The following is a 20,198-nucleotide window of genomic DNA, read 5'->3' on the forward strand; positions in this document are numbered from 1 at the left end:
TTCAGGTTCATTTACACGTGCTTTTATTGGAGGCTTCGTGTCAGTGTTTGCAGCTGTGATTGGTGCGATGGGAGCGGCGCGTCCCGCCCCTCGCTGCAGCTCGTTCCCACGCTGGAACACACGTAATTGACAGTAGTGTAATGTAGTGTAATGTAGTGTAATGTAATGTAATGTAGTGTAAGTAGTCTGTCCTCTGAGAGACCAGATGCTGTTCACGTCTTAATGCACAAACATGATCAGGTAAATATAAAGAATATTTCAAAATAAAAGAGCTGTAGAAGTAAGTAGATCGATTTTATGACGTTTTTATTCTGAAGAAACACAGAGAAGTTTTAAATTTGAAGGACTGAAAAAAATAAACAACGTGCATGATTCTTAATCCCTCATACCGTGTGCGCCGTCAATTGTGTGTGTGTGTGTGTGTGTGTTATAAATATTTTTTTCCTCCACCACTGAACGAACAACAGGAGCTTTGACTTTCGTTTTAACCGATTTGAGGAAAAAGTTGTTGTTACTTATTTATGATCATTCGTGAGTTGCTGTAAAAGAGATAAACCCACATCACACGTGACCTTGTGAAGTGTGAACTGTCACATGACTGAAGTAAATTCATTCAAATACATTGAAAGACAGAATCATATATTTTTTTAATTCACATAAAACAAATGGTTATAATTCCTCCCTCCTCTCTGTCTCATCCTGCAGTGTTTAAAGAGAAATGTGCATTTCCAAATAAAAAAAACAAACATATTCTGTTGCTTTAATAATTCCACATTTTCTGCTTAATGATCCATTTCATTTATTATTAATTTAGAATCAAATTACACCTGGAATCCTATTCACAGACCCAAATCCAGCCGTCTTGTTGGAGACAAGGAGTTGAAAAGCAGCTGGTGTCAGTTGATGGTTGATGTTTTGTGACAAATCTGCAGAGAGCCTGATGCTGCACATGCCGGAAAATACTGGAGGTATTTATACGCTTGGTAAGTCTATCTGCATAGAACTAAACTGAGCCCCCTCCAGGGTGTGTGAATAAGGAGAGAAAGCTTTGTGTGTGTGTGTGTGTGTGTGTGTGTGTGTGTGTGTGTGTGTGTGTGTGTGTGTGTGTGTGTGTGTGTGTGTGTGTGTGTGTCATGTTTGCACTTCACTGTCCATGTCTGCCATGTATGTGGAGGCATCACTCAATGTGAGAATGTGAGATAAATCCACTGCCCCGACAACATGGCTGCACATCACTCTTCAGATTGTGCTGTAGATCAAAATAAAATCAAACCCTATGGGAAGTGGTTTGTTAACCTAAATAATGTCTTGCAGAGAAATAAGCTTATTTATACATTCATGTAATAAAAGTGGGAGTAATGATGGGGGATCTCTGAGGCAATATTTGTCTTGGTGAAGAAAATCCAGTCAGAAATGCATTTCTGTCCCTTGATCCAAAGACAAAAGGTAGAAGAGACCGTGTGTTTGTGTGTGTGTGTGTGTGTGTGTGTGTGTGTGTGTGTGTGTGTGTGTGTGTGTGTGTGTGTGTGTGTGTGTGAGAGACAGAGGATGAGCCCACGTTGAGACACACTCAGCTCTGTGCGCATGCTCACGTCAGACGTGGGATCAGAGCATGCACACTGTGTGGGTTGGCATTTTTCAAAAAGCCACGTGAGGCTGCAGCCGTTTCCTTCTCACACATATCTGTCATGACATTCTGGATGCTCGCCTGTGATTGGCTGCAGACGGAGTGAATCAGCAGTCAAAGGTGAAATGTAAAATGTGTCATGGCTGCGTGGAAATGATGCGACCAGAAGCTGATTGTTTTTAATGAAGTAAATTCTGATGATATATTTCAATCGCTGCAGAAATGTTGATAAAAATGCACATTTTATCTTGTTTTATCTAAAATCCATGCTCCTGCAGGATGACACAGAGGAAATAAAATCTAACCACTTGTATTTTAAAGTCTTTATATCGAGTCGCTGTCGTCTCTAACGGTTTCTCTGAGGTCTTTGGGTCCATCTCTCCAGGAATTCAACGGCACATTCCAACAGGCTGATCTTTAGGGTGATTTACCATTCAGCATTTATATGGACACAAGGGACACGAACCGTGTCTGATGTGCGGCTGCTGTGTTACCCTTTGACCCCCGACTGTCTGGAGGGCCACGGTGACAGAGTCAAGGTCAAGGGGGAGAAGGGGGTGAGGGGGCTGATGGGGGTGAGCAGCATCTGACGGGTGGAAGGGCTCCCTGTCTGGGAGAGCAGAACCCAGACAGTCCCAGACGTCGGTGTGAGGGGAGACGGGCGTTTGTGTGTGAACCCCTTCAGATCCGCACATCCTACCACGTCTGTTCCCTCTCACCTCTGTGGCCCTGGAAGAGGAAGCTGCGGTGGCTGATGTCTGGAGACCGGCGGGGCGATGGTTCCCACACCGGAGGAGGAGACTCACTAATCTGAATATCACTCATCATTTAGATGCAGATACACACAAACCCACAGGCTCAAATGATCCTGATGAATTAACATGCACTTTATCTGTGTCTCATTTATACCAAACGCTTTTATTCATACATCTGACTGTAACGGTTGCTATAAATGAAATAGAGTTATATGACTGTCTTACCTTGGTTGATGTGTTCTTTACCTCCGACAATGAGGTGTGTTTGTTTGTTTGTTGATTGTTTATTTCGTAAAAAATACAAAACCAATTTTAGCAAAATGCTAATTAAGGTGTGGATCCAGGATTTCTTTTTAAACTTGCTTTAACTATGTTTTATGACAAATAAATCGATTTAGTTTTTATTTTATTTTAGATTCGTGATCCTTTACAAAAAATATATTTTTATCAGAGTCCGTTATAACATGTCAAGAGAGATTTGTCATCTAAACTTCTCAGATGGTTTCATTAAAATAAATTGTTTTGTTTTAACAAAGAAGTAAAATAATCCATTATTTCACACACACACACACACACACACACACACACACACACACACACACACACACACACACACACACACACACACACACACACACACACACACAGACACACACACACACAAACAAATATGAAAGAAAAGTCAAAAACATGAATATGTTTACAGGAACACACACGCTTTTCATTCTTTCCACCATTATAATCACATTATGTTGCCTCAGATTTATTTTGTAACACGTTGCAGGGGCCCGACCTCTTAACTGGGAACCATTGGACGAAATAACAGCATTTAAAATATAGTATAAACTGGCTCCAAAACAACAAGCAGGAAAAATAAAATGCTGCTTCTGCATTGACATATCTAATTTGATAGCTAGAGTTCATTATCTGATAATACTTGTGTAGGTCTACTTTGACTTAAAGATCACCTGCAGAGCTGTGTAAAGACTTATCCATACTCGGATTGCATTAGTATTTAATGTTTTCAAAGTGAATTGATTAAAATCTTTGAAGGATTCCCAACTTCTTTTTCAATTAAAAATCAAGAAACTAAACACACAAATTAAAAATTGTATAAAATTTGTAGACTTAGTAAATGGAGGCGTGATTTACCTCCATTCAGCAAATGAATATGAAGAAGTATCGAACTCTGCACATAGATGAGTGATTGAATGGGTTTATTTTCTCGAGTATTACCACACAGTTGTAATGGGACTGTAATGTGAGTCAAACACCAACACAGATCATTACAGTCTGATTGATCATCTATTTAAAGCTGAGGTAGCGCCCTCTACAGGTAATAATCAGTGCCACGTTCATCATGGCAGAAACCTTGTTGGCTATATGCCCTCAACCCTTCTGTTCACCCACACACACACACACACACACACACTAACTGACACACACACACACACACACACACACACGGTCACAGATATAAGCCCCCCCAGACCTCCCGGATGATCCGCAGTGGAGCATGTAGCCACCTGTCAATCACCACATCTCCGCCGCCTTAAGAGAGACATTTCGTCTGGGACAACGGCAGCCCGTCCCTCCCCATACATTCTGCCTCCCCTAGCAACCATGGCCGCATGACTGAGAGGCTTTGTCCCCTCACAACGGGAGTCCACCATTGAACCCAGAAGCCCGTAGCAACCAGGATTAGAGGGTGCCAGAAAGGGGTCTTTTCTGTGAAACGGGGTGAAAGCTCTGTTCTTGTCCCTGCGTCTGGGATTCATATCACGGGCCTCAATGGCGTCCCCTCCTCCTTTTAAATGCTGGTGTAACGGAGCGAATGAAGGGGCTAGCGGTGAGCGGATAGGATCATGGTTAATCTGCTGTTCCTCTCCACTGTGGTCCGATAGGGATACTTAAGCAGCCTCTGTGGACAGTTAGTGGCGTGGGGAGGCCCGGGGATACCTGGGTCCGCCTGGGCTCAGAGGTTCATCGGTGCAAAGAGCAGGGAGAGGAAGATGGACAGTGGTGGAGGGAGTACTCAGATCATTTACTCAAGTAAAAGAGGGCAATCAATCCACCCATCCATCCAACCACCCATCCATCCAACCATTAGCTATACCAACTATCATTGGTCAGCAGTCAGGGGTAGTAAAAGTATCAGTACAAAAATATAAAACTACTACAGTACTATCCGCAAAATGTACTTAAAAGTACCTGAAGTAAACTCCTGGTTCTGCAGAAAATCAACTCTGTAAATTAGTTGACATCATTAGATCTCATTAAATGTTATTATAAGATTGTTAGTTGGTGTATGAGCAGCATTTTGTCGGTGAAGTTGGTAAAAGACAACCTCATTTAACTACTTCACTGGTAAAGTATTTTAATGCTGTGGTTCCCAGTTTAAGGGTTGAACCGTTGTTCCAGTGCTGGAAAAATAATCAAAGATTTTCCTTTCATAAAAGTAACAATACCATGATTATAAGAATACAAAGTGCATGGAAGTATTAACCAAATACATACAATATAGAAGTATTTTTGCAGTAATATAACGGCATATAAATGCAGTTAAATAGAAAAATTGTATAGTCTCATCTAAAATGTGTACTTTACTTATTAATATTGTTAATATTGTTGCTATTTTTTGTTAAATAACTTTTGGCCTTGGAAAAGTAATTAAGATTTTATGAGAAGTTAAATTTAAAAAACCAATCATGAGTGGTGGAACAACCATAACTCATCATTTTTCCAACATCTAAAACGTGACAAGTCCTCAACTTTTTTCTTGAAAAAGGTCCCAAACTAAGGCAGTTTCATAATTATTAAACTTAGAAGAACATGTAAAACATTCACCTGTCAAGTCAGTGCATCTGTCAAATAATTGCAGTGGATTAAATAGTGTATTTCCATCTGAGATGTAAAAATAGACAAACTCCAGGACTGTAAAACTAAAAAGTTGTACTTGATCGTGGTTGTCGGGTGAATGCACTTGGCTGCTTTACACCACTGGTGAAGGCGACAGCGCTGATGGTGGGAATGTGGGCCTTTGTGGTTTCTCTGGATGTGTCAGGACTGGGCATAAAAAAGACGGTCCACGTCCAAACTGTCAGAACAGTTCTGGAAGTCAGGTGCACCTGCTGAGAAATAACCTTTCAGGGTCAGTGACGCTGCACAGAGCGTGAGCAGATTAAGTACAGAGAGAAAAGAGTTGGGGGCTTGAATAGTTTATGAACAGTTTTATGGACCTTTGGATGCTTTCAATAGGGGCTTTTACAGCTCTCTTTATAAGGGAGTGAACATGGCTTCCTCTCTAACCGCTGTACCTCGTAACTGTAAAGTGAATCCATCGGGGTTTTACTGCAGAGTGACTGACACATATCTGTCACAGGCCAGATTAAAACGAGCAGATGAATGGGCAGCCCCCCTTGCGACGTAATCACCGTTAAACATACTACGTTGTTTTCTAAGAACGATGGTGAGAAATAAAAAGAACAAAAAGCCAAGTAGCCACAACCAGGTGCTCCGACACGACCGCCCACGCTGCATTTATCCCCGTAGTGTTCTGTGCGTTTTTACGTATAGAAGATTACAAACTAATCTCAACCTACAAACAACATCGCTGGCGTGCAGAGAAAACATGCGTTTCCTGGTATGTTCTTTATCATTAATGAGTGTCTCCGTGGCCCCCTGTATGGGAGTGTGTTTTGTACGGCTCCCATTCTGAGCTCCCTTCCTGCACCCGCTTTCCCACCCTCTCCGTCCCTCGGCCTGTCAATCAAACATCATGATTGAGCCCCTATGGCAGGCAGTCAGTCATCAGCAATGAAAGTGAGGCCTCATTCTCCGCCTGTCCCTCCCCCTTTTCATGCCCCCTTGCCTCCTCAAGTTTTTTTTTTTTTCATCTCACTTTCTCTGCGGCCTCTCGCTTTCCCTCCTCCCCCGCCGGCCCTGCGCGGTTCGTCCCTTGTGGAAGTCACAGCCGTGGTCAGCTCGTGTTCAGAGCAGGGCGAACCTCCTCAAACGTGGCTGCTATGATGCCACGGCATCCGGCTCCCTCCACCTCGGAGGGGAAAGACTCGGTATCATTTAAAATAAGTCTGAGTTAGTTTTAACAGGCCTCTGCATTTGCCCTTTAAGTGGCTGATGAATAAACATGAGCGGTGTTGGGGTGGGAACTGCATGGGGGTAGGATGGGAAGAGGCCCGGTTTGTGTGAGTGTGTATGTGTGTGTGTGTGTGTGTGTTGGGGGGGTATCGAGGGCAAAGGGGGCTTTCCCAGCAGGGCTGCATCTCGTTTAATTGGAGCACTTGTGGCACCATTACCTTCTTTACTCAAACACGTTACTGATGACAAAAGAAAACAGCACTAAGCCTGCCTTTGTTAGCGAGGAGGCTGGATTCCTCGCTGCTACTCATGTGTGGGAATCATCCACACTCCCGCCGTGAGCTGCTGCTGCTGCTGCTGCTGCTGCTGCCGCCGCCGCCGCCGCCTCCTCCGTCCGTCCAGTGAAACGCTGCAGCCAGGTGGGCAGGACACGGAGCACATGGCAATTACAGCTGTCATGAGAGAGAAAATGATGGACAGAGGCAAGAGGAATAAACCGATCGGCGAAATTATCCTCAGTACTTACGGAACAAACATGGCGTCCTGTTCCATATATAGGATTGTTTACACGCCTTCACATTTCCACTCATCCTCATGCAAAAATAACCCCAATATCCAGCATGAATCCAGGGAAATTCTCTCAATGAATCTTTGTTAAAACGATTGACTCCAGCATACGTGCGCAGCCCAGTTAGGGACCCGGCTCTTTAGCCGTCTTTTGACCTGAGGTCGTGTTGACAAGGCTGATCTCCGGTTTGTTTTTGGTCACCACAGTGTCCCGAGAGAGCAATAAGGGTGTGACCTTTACCCCCCGTCTGACCCCAGCGGAGAGGAGACGCCTGAGGGCTCTCGAATGAGGGAAACACACTTCCTCTTCAGGACTTATTTAAATAAAGTAGGCACCACATGTATAATGCAAATCAACAATACTTTATTGATTCCAAATTACATCACTGACAAGAAACTTCACATTTCAAAACAACATGAGATAAGTATTCCACTGTATCTAAATGTATAAATATCAAGAGTTTGACAAAATGATTGATGTATTTATAAGCAGTACATAAACATTTTATATATTTTATATAGGACATTAAAATGTATATGTAAAATTGTCTGTTAATGCCTGTAGAAGTAGCAATTCTTGACAAATTGTTTTTGTATATACAGTTTCAAAGTTAGCGTTCAACACAAACTCGCCTGTCTGTGTGTTGGCTTCTGATTTCACATCCAGTCTGTCACAAACAATTTCAATCGTGACAAACTGAGACGTGAAATCCTTAAAGTGCAACTCAAATGGATCTGAAGCAAAGGAAATACAACACGGTCTCAAACATTCATCTCACCAGCACTTTAAAGGAACCACAGTCATGTTGTCACGGTCACGTTCAAGTTGGTTTAGTCCAGAACTGAGCCTCGTCGTTTTGTGAGGATCAAGAGAAAAATGCAGTGGCAAATTTCTCTTTTAGTGAATTAACCTGACGTCAAAGTGGAAATAAGTAAAAAACATTTAACACAATCAATTGGAATCAAACTGAAAATCAATATCTGGCGGAGAAAAGAAAAGATTAAAAAAAAGAATCTTTATAGTCATATTGATTGCATGAAAAAGAACTGCTTTAAATTGTTGAGAAAAAAATTGTATTCAATAAATATTTCTGTTCACCAGGAGAAAAAAAAAGAGGAAAAGAAACGGTTCATGAGCTCCATCCGGATCGAGGCCTAACGTCAGTTCTGCTCCACGGTGAAATTTGACTCCGCTCTGGAAAAATAAAACAAAAAAGTGTGAGAAACAATGAAAATTCACATGAAAAGTTGAAGCTCACAATATTCAAGTAAAAAATTATTAAATCAAATATTCCTTAAATAGGCAGAGTTTGGCATCAAGGTTTATTTTCTTATACAGGCTCCATTCAAAGACCCTTTTTATTCAATGAGATTTGGTTTATACATGTTACTGTGCTCCCAGCTCAATGTGACATCACTCTAGATTGGATTTAATTTAACATTATAAATGAAGATATAAAATCTTATGAAATCCATGTTTTTTTCTGACTAATGCACAACTTCAAGGTCACTTTGACGAGCCGCATCTGCAGAACTGTGCTGTGAGAAACTCCCATCAACAAGAAGCACAGGGTCTGTGTCAGCTTCCCATGATCCAGCCCACGCTCAGTGACAGGGACAGCAGCAGGCCCGAGTGTGTCTGTGTGTGTCTGTGTGTGTGTGTCAGAGGTGCCGTGTGTGTGCAGCCACATCCTCACTGTGTGTTCATACTGTATTCAACACTATGACCAGATACTGCCAACAAAGGGCAGGAATCACAATGAAGTCTCACGTTTTCCTCTGAAAACTGTGATGTGCTGCCACCAAGAGGACACAGGACGCAACACGTTTCTCGGCAAAGGAAAGCGACTGCTTGCATCGAAGGTGTTTTGTATGAGAACAGCATGAGTCCATGAGTGGGATGCTGTCGTCAGAGAAACTGAGCACTTACATATCTTTGTTGTGCGTGTGGTTGTTGTACTGCAGGACGGGTGGGATGCTGTCCTCCTCCTCATCAGGAAGCTGTGATGGGATTCAAGATGAAACGATCACCACATGATCAATCAACAAGAAAATGTGTGATTCATTATTACATTCCTGTGCACTAATGTCAGGAAATGGAAGATTAACAGTTTCTTTGTGATTAGAATTGGTGGAATGACACATCATCAGTAATGGACGTAATGAAAACAACTTCAGGGAAAGGAACACAAAACACTAAAACGTTTTCATTAAGAATATGAGATAAATGTTAAATATAAATTGCTGAAATTCTGCTAAACAAATTTAGAATAATTTATTTCATCTTTTTTGAATATTCAGTGAGATGCATCAGAGCAGGACTTGATCCTGATTGGCTCTTCATTGTGAGGTATTAGGGAAATTATTCTGCTCAGGTCAGATAAACTGAAAAACGGACTTGCTCTAAATAATATAAGAATATGATTTTGAAAACAAGCCCTTGCACTTTTAACTTTAATTTTAATATTGATTAATTATATTAATGATACATTTCTCTCTTATGTCTTTAGTTTAATGTCTGTTTTGTTGCCTCCTTTCATTTACCTTGCAGCCGCACCTGTCCCTTATTTATTATACCGAATTTTGATCTAAGTGCCATATCTCAGATTCTAGATGGATATGAAAGTGACATTTGTCTGTTTTTGTTTCTTCACGCTCATTTTCAGTGGGATGAATGCTTGAAAGAGTTGTGATTTGCTTTTGAATGTTTTGCAGAAACGTTTTAATGATTGTATAGATGCATCCCTCACCTCCCAGTAGAGCTGATCATCAAAACAGTGGTCATCTGCAGCATCTCCCCAGATCGGTAGTCTCAAGATACAACCTGTAAAAACAGTACAACACACACGGCCTGTCAACGCTGCGTGTTTACACAAACCTCTTGTTCAAACTCAGTTACGTCATATTATCAACACATCATTAACATGTACAAATTGCCTAGTTTCAGTCATGTAGTGAAACTCCAGGTGGTTTTAGAGGTTACTCCTTACCGACGATGATGCCGCCGCCTATCCCGAAGCAGATAGCCACACAGAGGCCTGCGGCTTGGAGACCACCCTGTCGAGTGGGTGCCGTGTCTTTAAAAGCTCCCTCAAAGTTGAAGGTGTTAGCAAGCCTTTAATACAGAGATGAGGCAAATCACAATGTTGTTCTATGGCAGTGACAGGTTCTATCTGGCCACGAGATCACAACCACTGTGGCTGCTGGTTTCCTATTTGCAAACAGGGACCACTCACCCTTCAGCGCCATAAACTGACTCGGTCGCCGCTGCCGCTGTAATGGCTCCCACGATTCCACCTATGACTCCCGGCATGGCGTGGAGGTTATGGATGCCACATGTGTCCTGGATCTTTAGGTACTTTTCCATAAAGGGCTGAGAAAGATGAATCATTTGGGATTAGCTTAGTTTGGCTCAAGTTTTAGAAAATGCAGAGTAGTAAAAGCAGCGATCAAAGGCTGAAGAGAGATGCCACACCGTGAGGTAGATGTATCCCAGGGTGGAGATGATACCGCAGAAGAATCCTACGATCAGAGATCCGTAGGGCATCAGCATGAACTCTGCTGCTGTTCCCACTGCAACGCCTCCAGCAAGAGTAGAGTTCTGGATGTGAACCTGAGGAATCGGTCAGGAAAAAAAATGGAATATAATTTAAGTTTGTTCAGGTCGTGCACAAGACATACATATCATTTCTGAGTATTTAACAAGGTGCTCTATGTCAACAGAACCTGTGTCACCAACTTAACAAACACACATTCTCCTCGTTATCATAACCACGTTGTTCACACATGCTCGTCGTTACCATGTCCAGTTTCCCATGCTTCTGAAAGAGGCTGGAGATGGCCACAGTCGTGAGCACGGTCGAGGCCAGAGCCAGGTAGGTGTTGATGAACGCTCTGTGCTGCCCGTCCCCGTGGTCTGTGACGGCGGAGTTGAAGCTGGGCCAGAACATCCACAGGAAGAGGGTGCCTGGGCAGAGGGCACAGGTCAAAGGTCAAAGGGCCTCGCAAACCACAAACACAGAAGGAGAATAAAAGGTGAAAAGCTGAACATCAAACTCACCGATCATTGCGAAGACATCCGAGTGGTAGACAGAGCCCTGCAGACGACTGCTCTGGTCCAGGTTTGGCCGATAGAGCATCCACGAGATGGACAGACCATAATAACCCCCGAATGTGTGGATCACCATGGAGCCTCCAGCATCTCTGGCCTTCCAGACAGAAAACATCCGCATTACTTGAAGCATCAGTTGTTAAATCCATGTGTTAGTAGCTGGTTAATCATCAGGTGTGATTCCTGGTGATTATTTTCAGATGTTATTTATCCTTCCTCCAAGTCTCGTGGTTTTCCATCCAGTGGCTTTTGCAAAATCTTACTTCCAAACAAATAAGACAACAAACAGACATGGGGGGGAGAGAACATAACCTCCTCCTAATAACATCCAGTGATGAGTGTGTCCACTTACGTGTATGAGGTCCAGGATGATATATTCCTCCACAGCAAACAATGTGATGCCAAACAGAGTCATGACCATCAGCTGCACTGGACTGACTTTACCCAGCACTGCTCCATACGCGATCAGGCAGCCAGCCACACAGAAGTCCGCGTTGATCAGACTGAGGAGGGGACAGAATGACATCATCTGTAATCTGCACTGGCCGAATATGATAAGAAAATATAAGATATGATATAAGACGTTTTATTTTGGTTCTAACAGGAGCAGGGAAACAAATAAGCGTACAACTACTGAAGATCATTTGTGTTATTCTGAGGAACCTGATTCTCTCTTTTCACTTTCTGTCACAGAAACAGAGAAACACTTCTCTGTTGACACAAAGTGACTTTGCATCACTTCAACAGTATCATCACTTCTCATCACCCTGAGTTTCTGTTTACTCTCCAGCCAACCGAGATCACAAACACTAAAATCGTACGTTCCTGGAAACATCCTCGTGGGATCATGTCGGTCAAACTGGTTTCTCCAGCTCACCAGTGGAAACGATGCAGGTGGAATAAAAGAAAGGGAATCTCTGAACTGGCCCAGAGTAAAACTTACTTTTCTACTCCGATTTTGATCTTTCCATCAGTGTAGTCCAGAGAGTGGAACCAGCCTTGCATGAGCAGGGCCCACTGGAGGCCGAAGGCCGCGATGAGGAAGTTGAAACCCACAGCGCCGAAGCTGTACTTCTTGAGAAACGTCATCAAGAAGCCAAATCCAACAAAGATCATGACGTGGACATCCTGGAAACCTGGAACCAAGATGGAAGAAGATGAAGAGGAGGATAAGACAAGTGAACTTTTTACTTTAAAGGAAACGTTTACAGTGTTTTGCTGACAAAAGTCAAAATTAATCAAACTTTTGCAGAACAAAGTGCAGGATCTTCAATCAATGCACAAAAGAAGGATTTGGGGGATTTCTTTGAGAGGCAGTCTGATCTAAGTCTGTGGAGCTCTATTGCCATCATCACTCCTTGAGGTGTAGGGTGAAAAGTACTTGCCCTCCTAAGACAAGGATTTGACAGAGATGATAATCAGGACCCTTATCTGATTCTGTTTTATGTGTGTATGGATTGCTAGTTCCTCTCTTCCCCTTCACATCCTCCTCTTCCTCTGTCTCCTCCTGGTCCACGTCCCCCTCCTCTCCCTATTTCGACATCTGATCAGATCAGACGGAATAAATGATCGAATTTAAATAAATGAAATGAAGTTCACTTGTGAGGAAGATTTCCAAACAGTGTCCATGGATAATACTCCATCACATTATGATGACTCCTCTCTTATTTAAGAGTAGGTCATGACAACAGGGCTAATTTTATCCTCAGACACTATGATGCACTCGATAAGTCTTATGATTAAATTTGTCTGACTGTACCTCTTTGGGATATATTGGTCTGTATGAAAGAAAAATCTGTAAAATATATGGAAATAAATCCTTATTGGCGATCAGGGTTATAAAACCTATTATCTTAGAAATATTGGAAATATAATAACAGTCCATAAGTAACAGTGGATGATTATAAAAGACTTCATATGCAAGTGGAGACACAGACAGTTTGCTTTGACAACATGTCACCACAGCAGAGACGTGAGGGCACATCACATTAGAAGAGGAACTCATGTGAAGATGATTCAAGGACACTACAGCATAGACACATGCTGTATGTTAACTTTCCAGTTGAATGGCTGCTGATATTTTGTGATGATATTGAACTATATCAAGTTATTTAAACAGTTATAGGTACAGATCTGTGTGGCTGATCTGAGCTTGTAATATATTCTATAACCTGCACCAGCGTGAACAAGCCAGGGTCATTTACAGCACAACACAGTACCCGAGGGAACACAATAGCTTCCCACCGTCCTGTGAAACACTATAGGGAGGCCTGAATTGTAGACCTTGACACATAGCACCCACAGTGATGAATGCAACAGGTTGTAGCATCGGCAACAACAAAAGGTTCAAATGTATCGGTCACGATGCACTTTCATAGTCTGACACCCAACGCCATATCGGAGATGGCTTCCTGATTAGTCTGACAATGACACCGCCACAACCACACCCTTGGACTCACACGTATGAAGACATATACATACACACGTAAGGACTTGCTATTCAGAAATAGTTTCTTGTTTTGGTGAGCAATTAAATGGAAACAGCATATTTTAAGGGCCTTAGAAGGACACAGTATAAAGAGAGAGATATATATATACATATTTAAATATATAAGTGTTTTATTTTCAATCTTCAAAAAAGAAAGCAAAGGTTATTGGGTAAGCACCTGAATGTTTAGAGAAAAGAGGCAGCAGGTCCTTGTCTCTTTTTCTTCTTTTAGATTCACATGTTGATGCATTTGTGTGTTTATATACATGTACATATATAGGCTGTATGTCTATGATCAAAATAACACTTATACTAATCTATATATTTCAATATACAGTCTAATTCAAGACAAAGAGTGTAAGCATTGACATGTCAGCTATAGTGGAACTAGAGAGGGAGCCTGAGGGAGTCCGACCCCAGGGGGGAAACGTGCGCCTGTGTGTGTTTCGGATCCCTGTCAGCAAATGTAGGAATAACATGAAAGGTCAGCTTAATCTGATAGTGACACTGATTGTTAACTCAAGGAGAAACACATTTTATTACAATCTGCAAATAGATATTGATAAAATGAAAAAAAAAATGCTTAATGTGCATAAATGTGATAAAAAAGAAATAAATAGATATATTGCAATGACAGATGAGTAACAAAAAAAATCCAGAGGAATAAAAGTAATGAATTAATAGACATTTAGATAAAGAGAATGCATTGGTGAAAGAAGAAAGAAACCCAATTGAAATCACTTACTGGGATATCTGAAGTAGAAGTCGTTCTCCATGTCACTTGATATATTCTTAGCCTTTCGTGACTCTATCCAGTGTGTGTCCGATTCCTCGTTGTAACGAATAAACACCCCAAACAAGATGATCATTGCCGTCTGCCACACAATGCAAACTGCTGGAAGACTCACACGGACGTTGGTGTTTTTTGGACGGTCACACAAGTCCCTGAAACTTTGCACACAGCCCATTGTTTTCTATTTATTTTTTCACTGCGTAAGAACTTCTGAAAAGCTGAACAATTCAAGTGAGCTGTGTAAAAAAGCAGAGCGACACTTTAAAGACCATCTAGAGTCCTGGTGGAGATGAGCAATGAGGGGACTTAGTTTCAAACAACAGGACACTCCCCCCCCGTCACTCCCTCCACTTTGACTCCTTCCAGGTGAGAACACATGTTCAGGTGATCTCTTCATTATGACATTAGTAGATTCTAAAAGTCCATTTTGATTTTCATCTTTCATATTTTGCAAACAAGACAATAATATTTAATTCCACTACGACTAAGGATTTGTAGTGAGAGGAAAGTGGCTTCATATCCTGCTCAAACGAGGGGGAGGTGATATTTTACGAGGACGTCCTGTGAATAGGTTGTGTTGGTGATACTAGTCGGGTTTGGTAAGTCAAGGTTGTAATCCAGACAACATGTGCAGGGATGAAGTACTTTCTGTGTTAAATCTCCCCTGAGCACAAACTCCTCACATGTCAGAGAAAGACAAACAGCATATGAAGCTTATCCCTCCAGTAAATATACAGTCAGGCCTCTACACACACACACCTACACTTGGTCTTTTCTTACTTTTAGTCGAGGGCAGGGACGTTTCTGTGTGTCCTCTGTACTGGGCTGCTCCTATGAAGCATTACGTGTAAATAATGTGCATCCGTGCTGGGTCCCATTAGAAAGATGCACAACAGGTTTGACTCAGTCAAGCATCACAGTCTGAGGGTTGAAGGTCCAGTTTTCCTCCTCTACTAAAATATTGTGCACTGTTGTACAGACAAAATGCTAAACATTTAATTCTACTTTGATATTCAATCCTAGAATAAAGAACAATTAAGTAAAAGTATTGTATAGCAATAATAATAATAATTATCATTATTGTTATAATAGCTTTGATTTATATACTTTATAGCACATTATACACACAGAGTGCCTAATGTAAATAGTCAGGGTGAGCAAGACCCACCTGTCGAGTCAAGAAGGTCATGACTAGAGTACAAACAGCAGCTTTTAACTGTCATGGTCGTCACTCTTCTATCCTCAGCTGAGGACATAGGTATCTGAAACCGTCTAAAAGAAAATAAATGTGATTCATTATGAAGAAAATACAATTTTGTAATCAAATGTCTTAAATCTACTCCAAATCAAAGCTGCGTTAGGCAAAGTTATACATTCGAAACTCCTCAGGAAATTGTAACGTCAGTAAATGTCATGTAAACCTCAGAGAGCCTCACTCTAAGAAAAAAAGTTTAAGGGGGCTGGAAGGGATTCTTCATGTTAAGCTTGTTTGAATGGAGTATGGGAAATGACAGAATAACTGTTACAGATAAAATATTTCTATCGAATAAATTCATATATAGGTGTCAGTAAATAATGGAAAATGTTAAGATTCCAAGGGATTCATACAAACAGACGAAGACATTTTACACGCTCAGTATATGCGAGTATAATGTAGCTGTAATGTTTCACCTATGAGTAATCACTGTCACAGTATTTACTCAACAGTAGCAACATGAATCATATTTGTAGCCACTGAGCAATCCATGCAGGCGCCACACTGGTGGTGACAGTGACTGGCTCCAACAAGCCCTGAGGCATGATGGGACCACTGCCATGAAGGTGACTCGTATCCAGCTAAAGAAACTCACTCGCTTGTCCCAATGAAATGTGACAACAGCAATACATTCATTTTGATTGCCGACACCATCGGAAAAACCTTTGTGCAAAGAAACACCCACAGAGATTTTTTTTTAATCTGATTAAAAACATAAACGATCATGTTATGCTGACGTAAGCATGTTTTTTCAGAGGAAAATCAATTAAAGACATGAAATTTTATATAAATGTGTGTTTGTGCATGTGTTCCTTATACTTATATGTAATCATTACATGTTCATTACATAAAGAAATGCCTCTTCAATTCCATCAAGTTTTAATGACATAACAGATCAATTCACATTGGCTGTTAAAGAAAAATATCTTATGAAATCGTTATCTCAAATGAAAATTGGCAAATGAGCACATCAGCTGCTGGACATATAGATCAATGCACTGGTTTTGTTCTCACCAGTGTTGTAATGATCTCACTGCTTGGCTTGGCACCTTGGTGATGTCATTCTGGCAGATGATGTGCTCTTCAGGGATAACGTGTTACACTGATCCAGCTCCATCCGACTACCACTGTCAGACAAAGACTTTTGTATGTGTTGTATTTGTATATTCTATGTACAATTGTATGAGTATTAGGGTTGAAACAGGCGTCACTAACGTAAAGTGAGGTGGTAGGTTACACATATAAATACATAGTGAACAATGAACAGCCTTTCATGGGCCTCTCTCACAGTGGTCACTTTGACTTGTTGTAGTAGTAAAAGTGTCGCGTGTCATTATCAGCAGTGAAAGTGTTGCAGTGAGCCACCACCCTGGACCCAAAACAGCTAAATCATATATTATCAATATTATTATTTAGAAATTCTCAAAAGGCACACATGGGGGATATTGGCAAAAGGATTAGGACGATAATACAGAGTGATTTTGGACACTAGAAAAAAAAAAGTATTTCCCCCCCCCCCAAGATCAATGTCAAAAATGACATTCCATTTTCCTTCTGTTTCTTTATCAATAATGAATGCATTGAAGCATCTTCAGAGCAGAATGCTAAATCCATTAACTGTGCTATTATACCTGACCATACCAAAATCTGTGTTGTGGAAAAAGGACTTGTTTTCAAAATCATAACTGAGAACAGAAGCAAACAAAAGATTCAACAACAAGCTTATGTTTTTAGATACAGTGGTTTTGGTTTTCAAATGTATTTAATACAAGTTTCACTCAAACACGTCCCTTAGAGGAAAAGCACACAGATTTGAAAATGTAATAAATAATACATCTAAATTAAAAAAATTTAAACTGTGAAATGTATAAAGGATCTATTTCAGCTGTCTGCAGCTCAAGCACAAGGCTCCACACAAGTCCTCCACTCATTAAGAATCCGTTAAAAGACGAAGAAGCTGCTGTTCCAAGCTGTGAAACTCCCTGTCAGGCAGGAGATACCGCTCAATGATATCCATCACATCTTTCTCAGTGCTGAGCTCAAAGTCCTTCTTGTTCTTGAACGGTAAATGTCCAGCCAGCTCACACAGAGCAACATTAAAGGCAGAATCCTCTTTGGCACCGAAGCAGGACATTCGGGGCCACACAACGATACGAACACCTTTTCTCAGACAGACATTCGTTTTGTCCCGTATCCGATCACAGGGAGGACGTCCTCTGGTCAAAAACAAGTTGTGAGCAATATTTCCATCTACAAGAAAGTCTGTCACTTCACAAATTGCTCTGGCAACTTTCTCCACCTCCTGTGATTCGGCGTAAAACACAAAACCTGCTGGAAAGTCCAACAAGCGATAAAAACCTTTGTCGGGAACCAACGGCTTGAGCAGCATGGATTCTATCTTCAGCTCATGGTCCATGTAATAGCCATGTAGGTGTAAATGGTTGACTGACGCAAATCCTCCTAGACTGTTGAAACCCACGCGAAAGCCAGTGTCGGAGCTCAGGAGCACGGATTCGATGCCGCCCTGGATGGTAAATCTCGTCAGAACCTGCGGTAAACAGCGCGATGGATCTGGAACGAAGAGACAATGTCCAAACTCCAGTGGACTGACGTTGACCAGCACGACCATCCTGCTCTGCTGATGCAAAGCTGAGCCTCCCTCTGTGTCCTTTATCATCTCAAATATAATTTCCTCTGGATTGATTTTGTTAAAGTTAAACTGTTTGCCGTTGAACTCCTGTTTAATGCTCAGTATCTCCTGAGGCTTTCTTTTCTCTGTTCCTCTTCGAATATTCAACTGTGCCACGTAGCTGTGTGACCCCGGCATGATGCGAGTTTGTAAATCACCCAGATTGTAGCGGAAAAGTCCCCTCGCCATCCTGTCGCTCCAGCCGGCTTGGACGACAGCGTCAAACTTGGCTGTCGACGACGGACTCTTTTCACTGTTTCGCTGCACATCTGTGACAAAGTCCTGGTCGGTATAAACAAACTGGAGTGGCATGTTTGGATCTGCTGGGGAGACACAGGAATGAGATTTGAGGGTCATCCTAGTAAATTATCAAACAAGCCAGTCAATTATGATTATTTAGAATTATGTAAATTAATACACCCCATAAAAAAACATTTTTCCTATGCCCAGGAAGACGTATTAAAAAAAAAAAATACATTCGCATTTGAAAAGGTGGAAACGATCTGAATTGTGAGTAAAACTTTTATGTCAACCACAAACTGATTAAATAACAAAGTAGCAGCTCTAAAATCACAACAGTAATGTAAGTGGAGGACAGAAACTTTCACAACGATCTCTGATAGAAACAATTACATAAATCTGCATCATGCAAATCATGTGGTTTAACGCTTACACCGTCACATTGCTTTTCCAATTTTGGCACTCACAAAATGCCTGTAAAGTTTTTTTGGCCCATGATATTTTCAGATTCTTCTACTCTCACGTTGTTTGTATCTGGGAGAGCATGTTTGGGCATCAACATTGTTTTTAAGTATTATTCTCACCAAACTTGATCACATAGAAGACAAACGTGTTCTCTGAATGAACTACTGAAAATACAAACTGATTTTCTATGAATGCCCTAAATTCCTAAATGATGGAGTAATCATCATACAAATGTTTCACTACAGGTAACAAAGTGCATTTAATATTCAATTTATCCATCAAGAAAAACAAAAGGACAGCAGCACTTTACTCTTTACAACCAAACATCAAGTAATTTACATGTATTTTTACTTTCATGTGTTTGTATCTGTTTCTACTAGTTACTGTAAATACCATTTTGGTCCATTGGAAACGACCAGAATATGCTACCACATCTTATTATTATATAATATCACACTGGTGCAATATCACGTGTCTATAACATCCTGAATATCACCAAAACTTCTACGAATTAAATACACAGTACAGGGCTTAAATGGATTTGTCATAAAGAAGTTTAAAAACATATTGATGCTCAAACGTGGCTGCAAAGAACCAGCATTTCTGAGGCTGTAAAAAATAAACATCAAGAAAAGTATGTTCCATTCATGACTGAATGAGTTTTGAACAGAATCAGAGACACGAGCTAACAAGGTTTTCTACCGGGAGGCGGAAGACGCCATGACACAAACTCGACCTCATTTAACTGTAAACTCACCTTTTGGTTTTGTCATCGTCTTGAAACAGACACGAGTTGAACGCGTTGTTTTAAAAAGCTTCAACAACATGAACAGGACACAGCTCACATGCTACTTCCCTAGCACCGGTTCTTCTTCTTCTTCGTCTGCTTCGTCCTCTTCTTCTGTTGATTATGTGCGTTGGCAAACCAGCTTATAGGTGCATTACCGACACCCTCTGGGCTGGAGTGTGGAGCGGTAGATTGGCAACAAACTAAACGACACTAAAATTATTTTCTTTAGTTCTGTTTCTCTTAAATAGTTCATTAGAAGATGATGTATATTCCTTGATGTCTTTCCTTAGTTTTTAAAGTGATATTTAGATTTTCGTTTT

At 41.2% G+C, this 20,198-nt stretch overlaps 2 protein-coding genes across 3 annotated transcripts; both read right to left on the reverse strand.

The window, feature by feature from the left end:
- Positions 1–7,391: 7,391 nt before the first annotated feature.
- rhcgb (Rh family, C glycoprotein b) lies at positions 7,392–14,723 on the reverse strand. The gene is made up of 11 exons (XM_035155782.2): positions 14,392–14,723; positions 12,102–12,294; positions 11,511–11,661; positions 11,108–11,255; positions 10,848–11,014; positions 10,523–10,660; positions 10,284–10,420; positions 10,038–10,162; positions 9,798–9,871; positions 8,978–9,048; positions 7,392–8,242 (listed from the first exon to the last, which is right to left on the reverse strand). The coding sequence occupies exons 1-11, from the start codon at positions 14,612–14,614 to the stop codon at positions 8,209–8,211; spliced, it is 1,461 nt and encodes a 486-aa protein (XP_035011673.1). The 5' UTR covers positions 14,615–14,723; the 3' UTR covers positions 7,392–8,208.
- Positions 14,724–16,556: 1,833 nt separating this feature from the next.
- On the reverse strand, positions 16,557–20,009 carry gdpgp1 (GDP-D-glucose phosphorylase 1). Of its 2 annotated transcripts, none has more exons than XM_035155916.2 (2): positions 19,846–20,009; positions 16,557–18,703 (listed from the first exon to the last, which is right to left on the reverse strand). In XM_035155916.2, the coding sequence occupies exons 1-2, from the start codon at positions 19,913–19,915 to the stop codon at positions 17,625–17,627; spliced, it is 1,149 nt and encodes a 382-aa protein (XP_035011807.1). In that variant the 5' UTR covers positions 19,916–20,009; the 3' UTR covers positions 16,557–17,624. The 2 variants fall into 2 exon arrangements, with proteins under 2 accessions (XP_035011807.1, XP_035011806.1); XM_035155915.2 differs by having other exon boundaries at positions 16,557–18,706.
- Between the last annotated feature and the right edge of the window lie 189 nt (positions 20,010–20,198).

The sequence above is a fragment of the Hippoglossus stenolepis genome, chromosome 5, assembly GCF_022539355.2.
Source record: "Hippoglossus stenolepis isolate QCI-W04-F060 chromosome 5, HSTE1.2, whole genome shotgun sequence".
Taxonomy (NCBI): Eukaryota; Metazoa; Chordata; class Actinopteri; order Pleuronectiformes; family Pleuronectidae; genus Hippoglossus; species Hippoglossus stenolepis.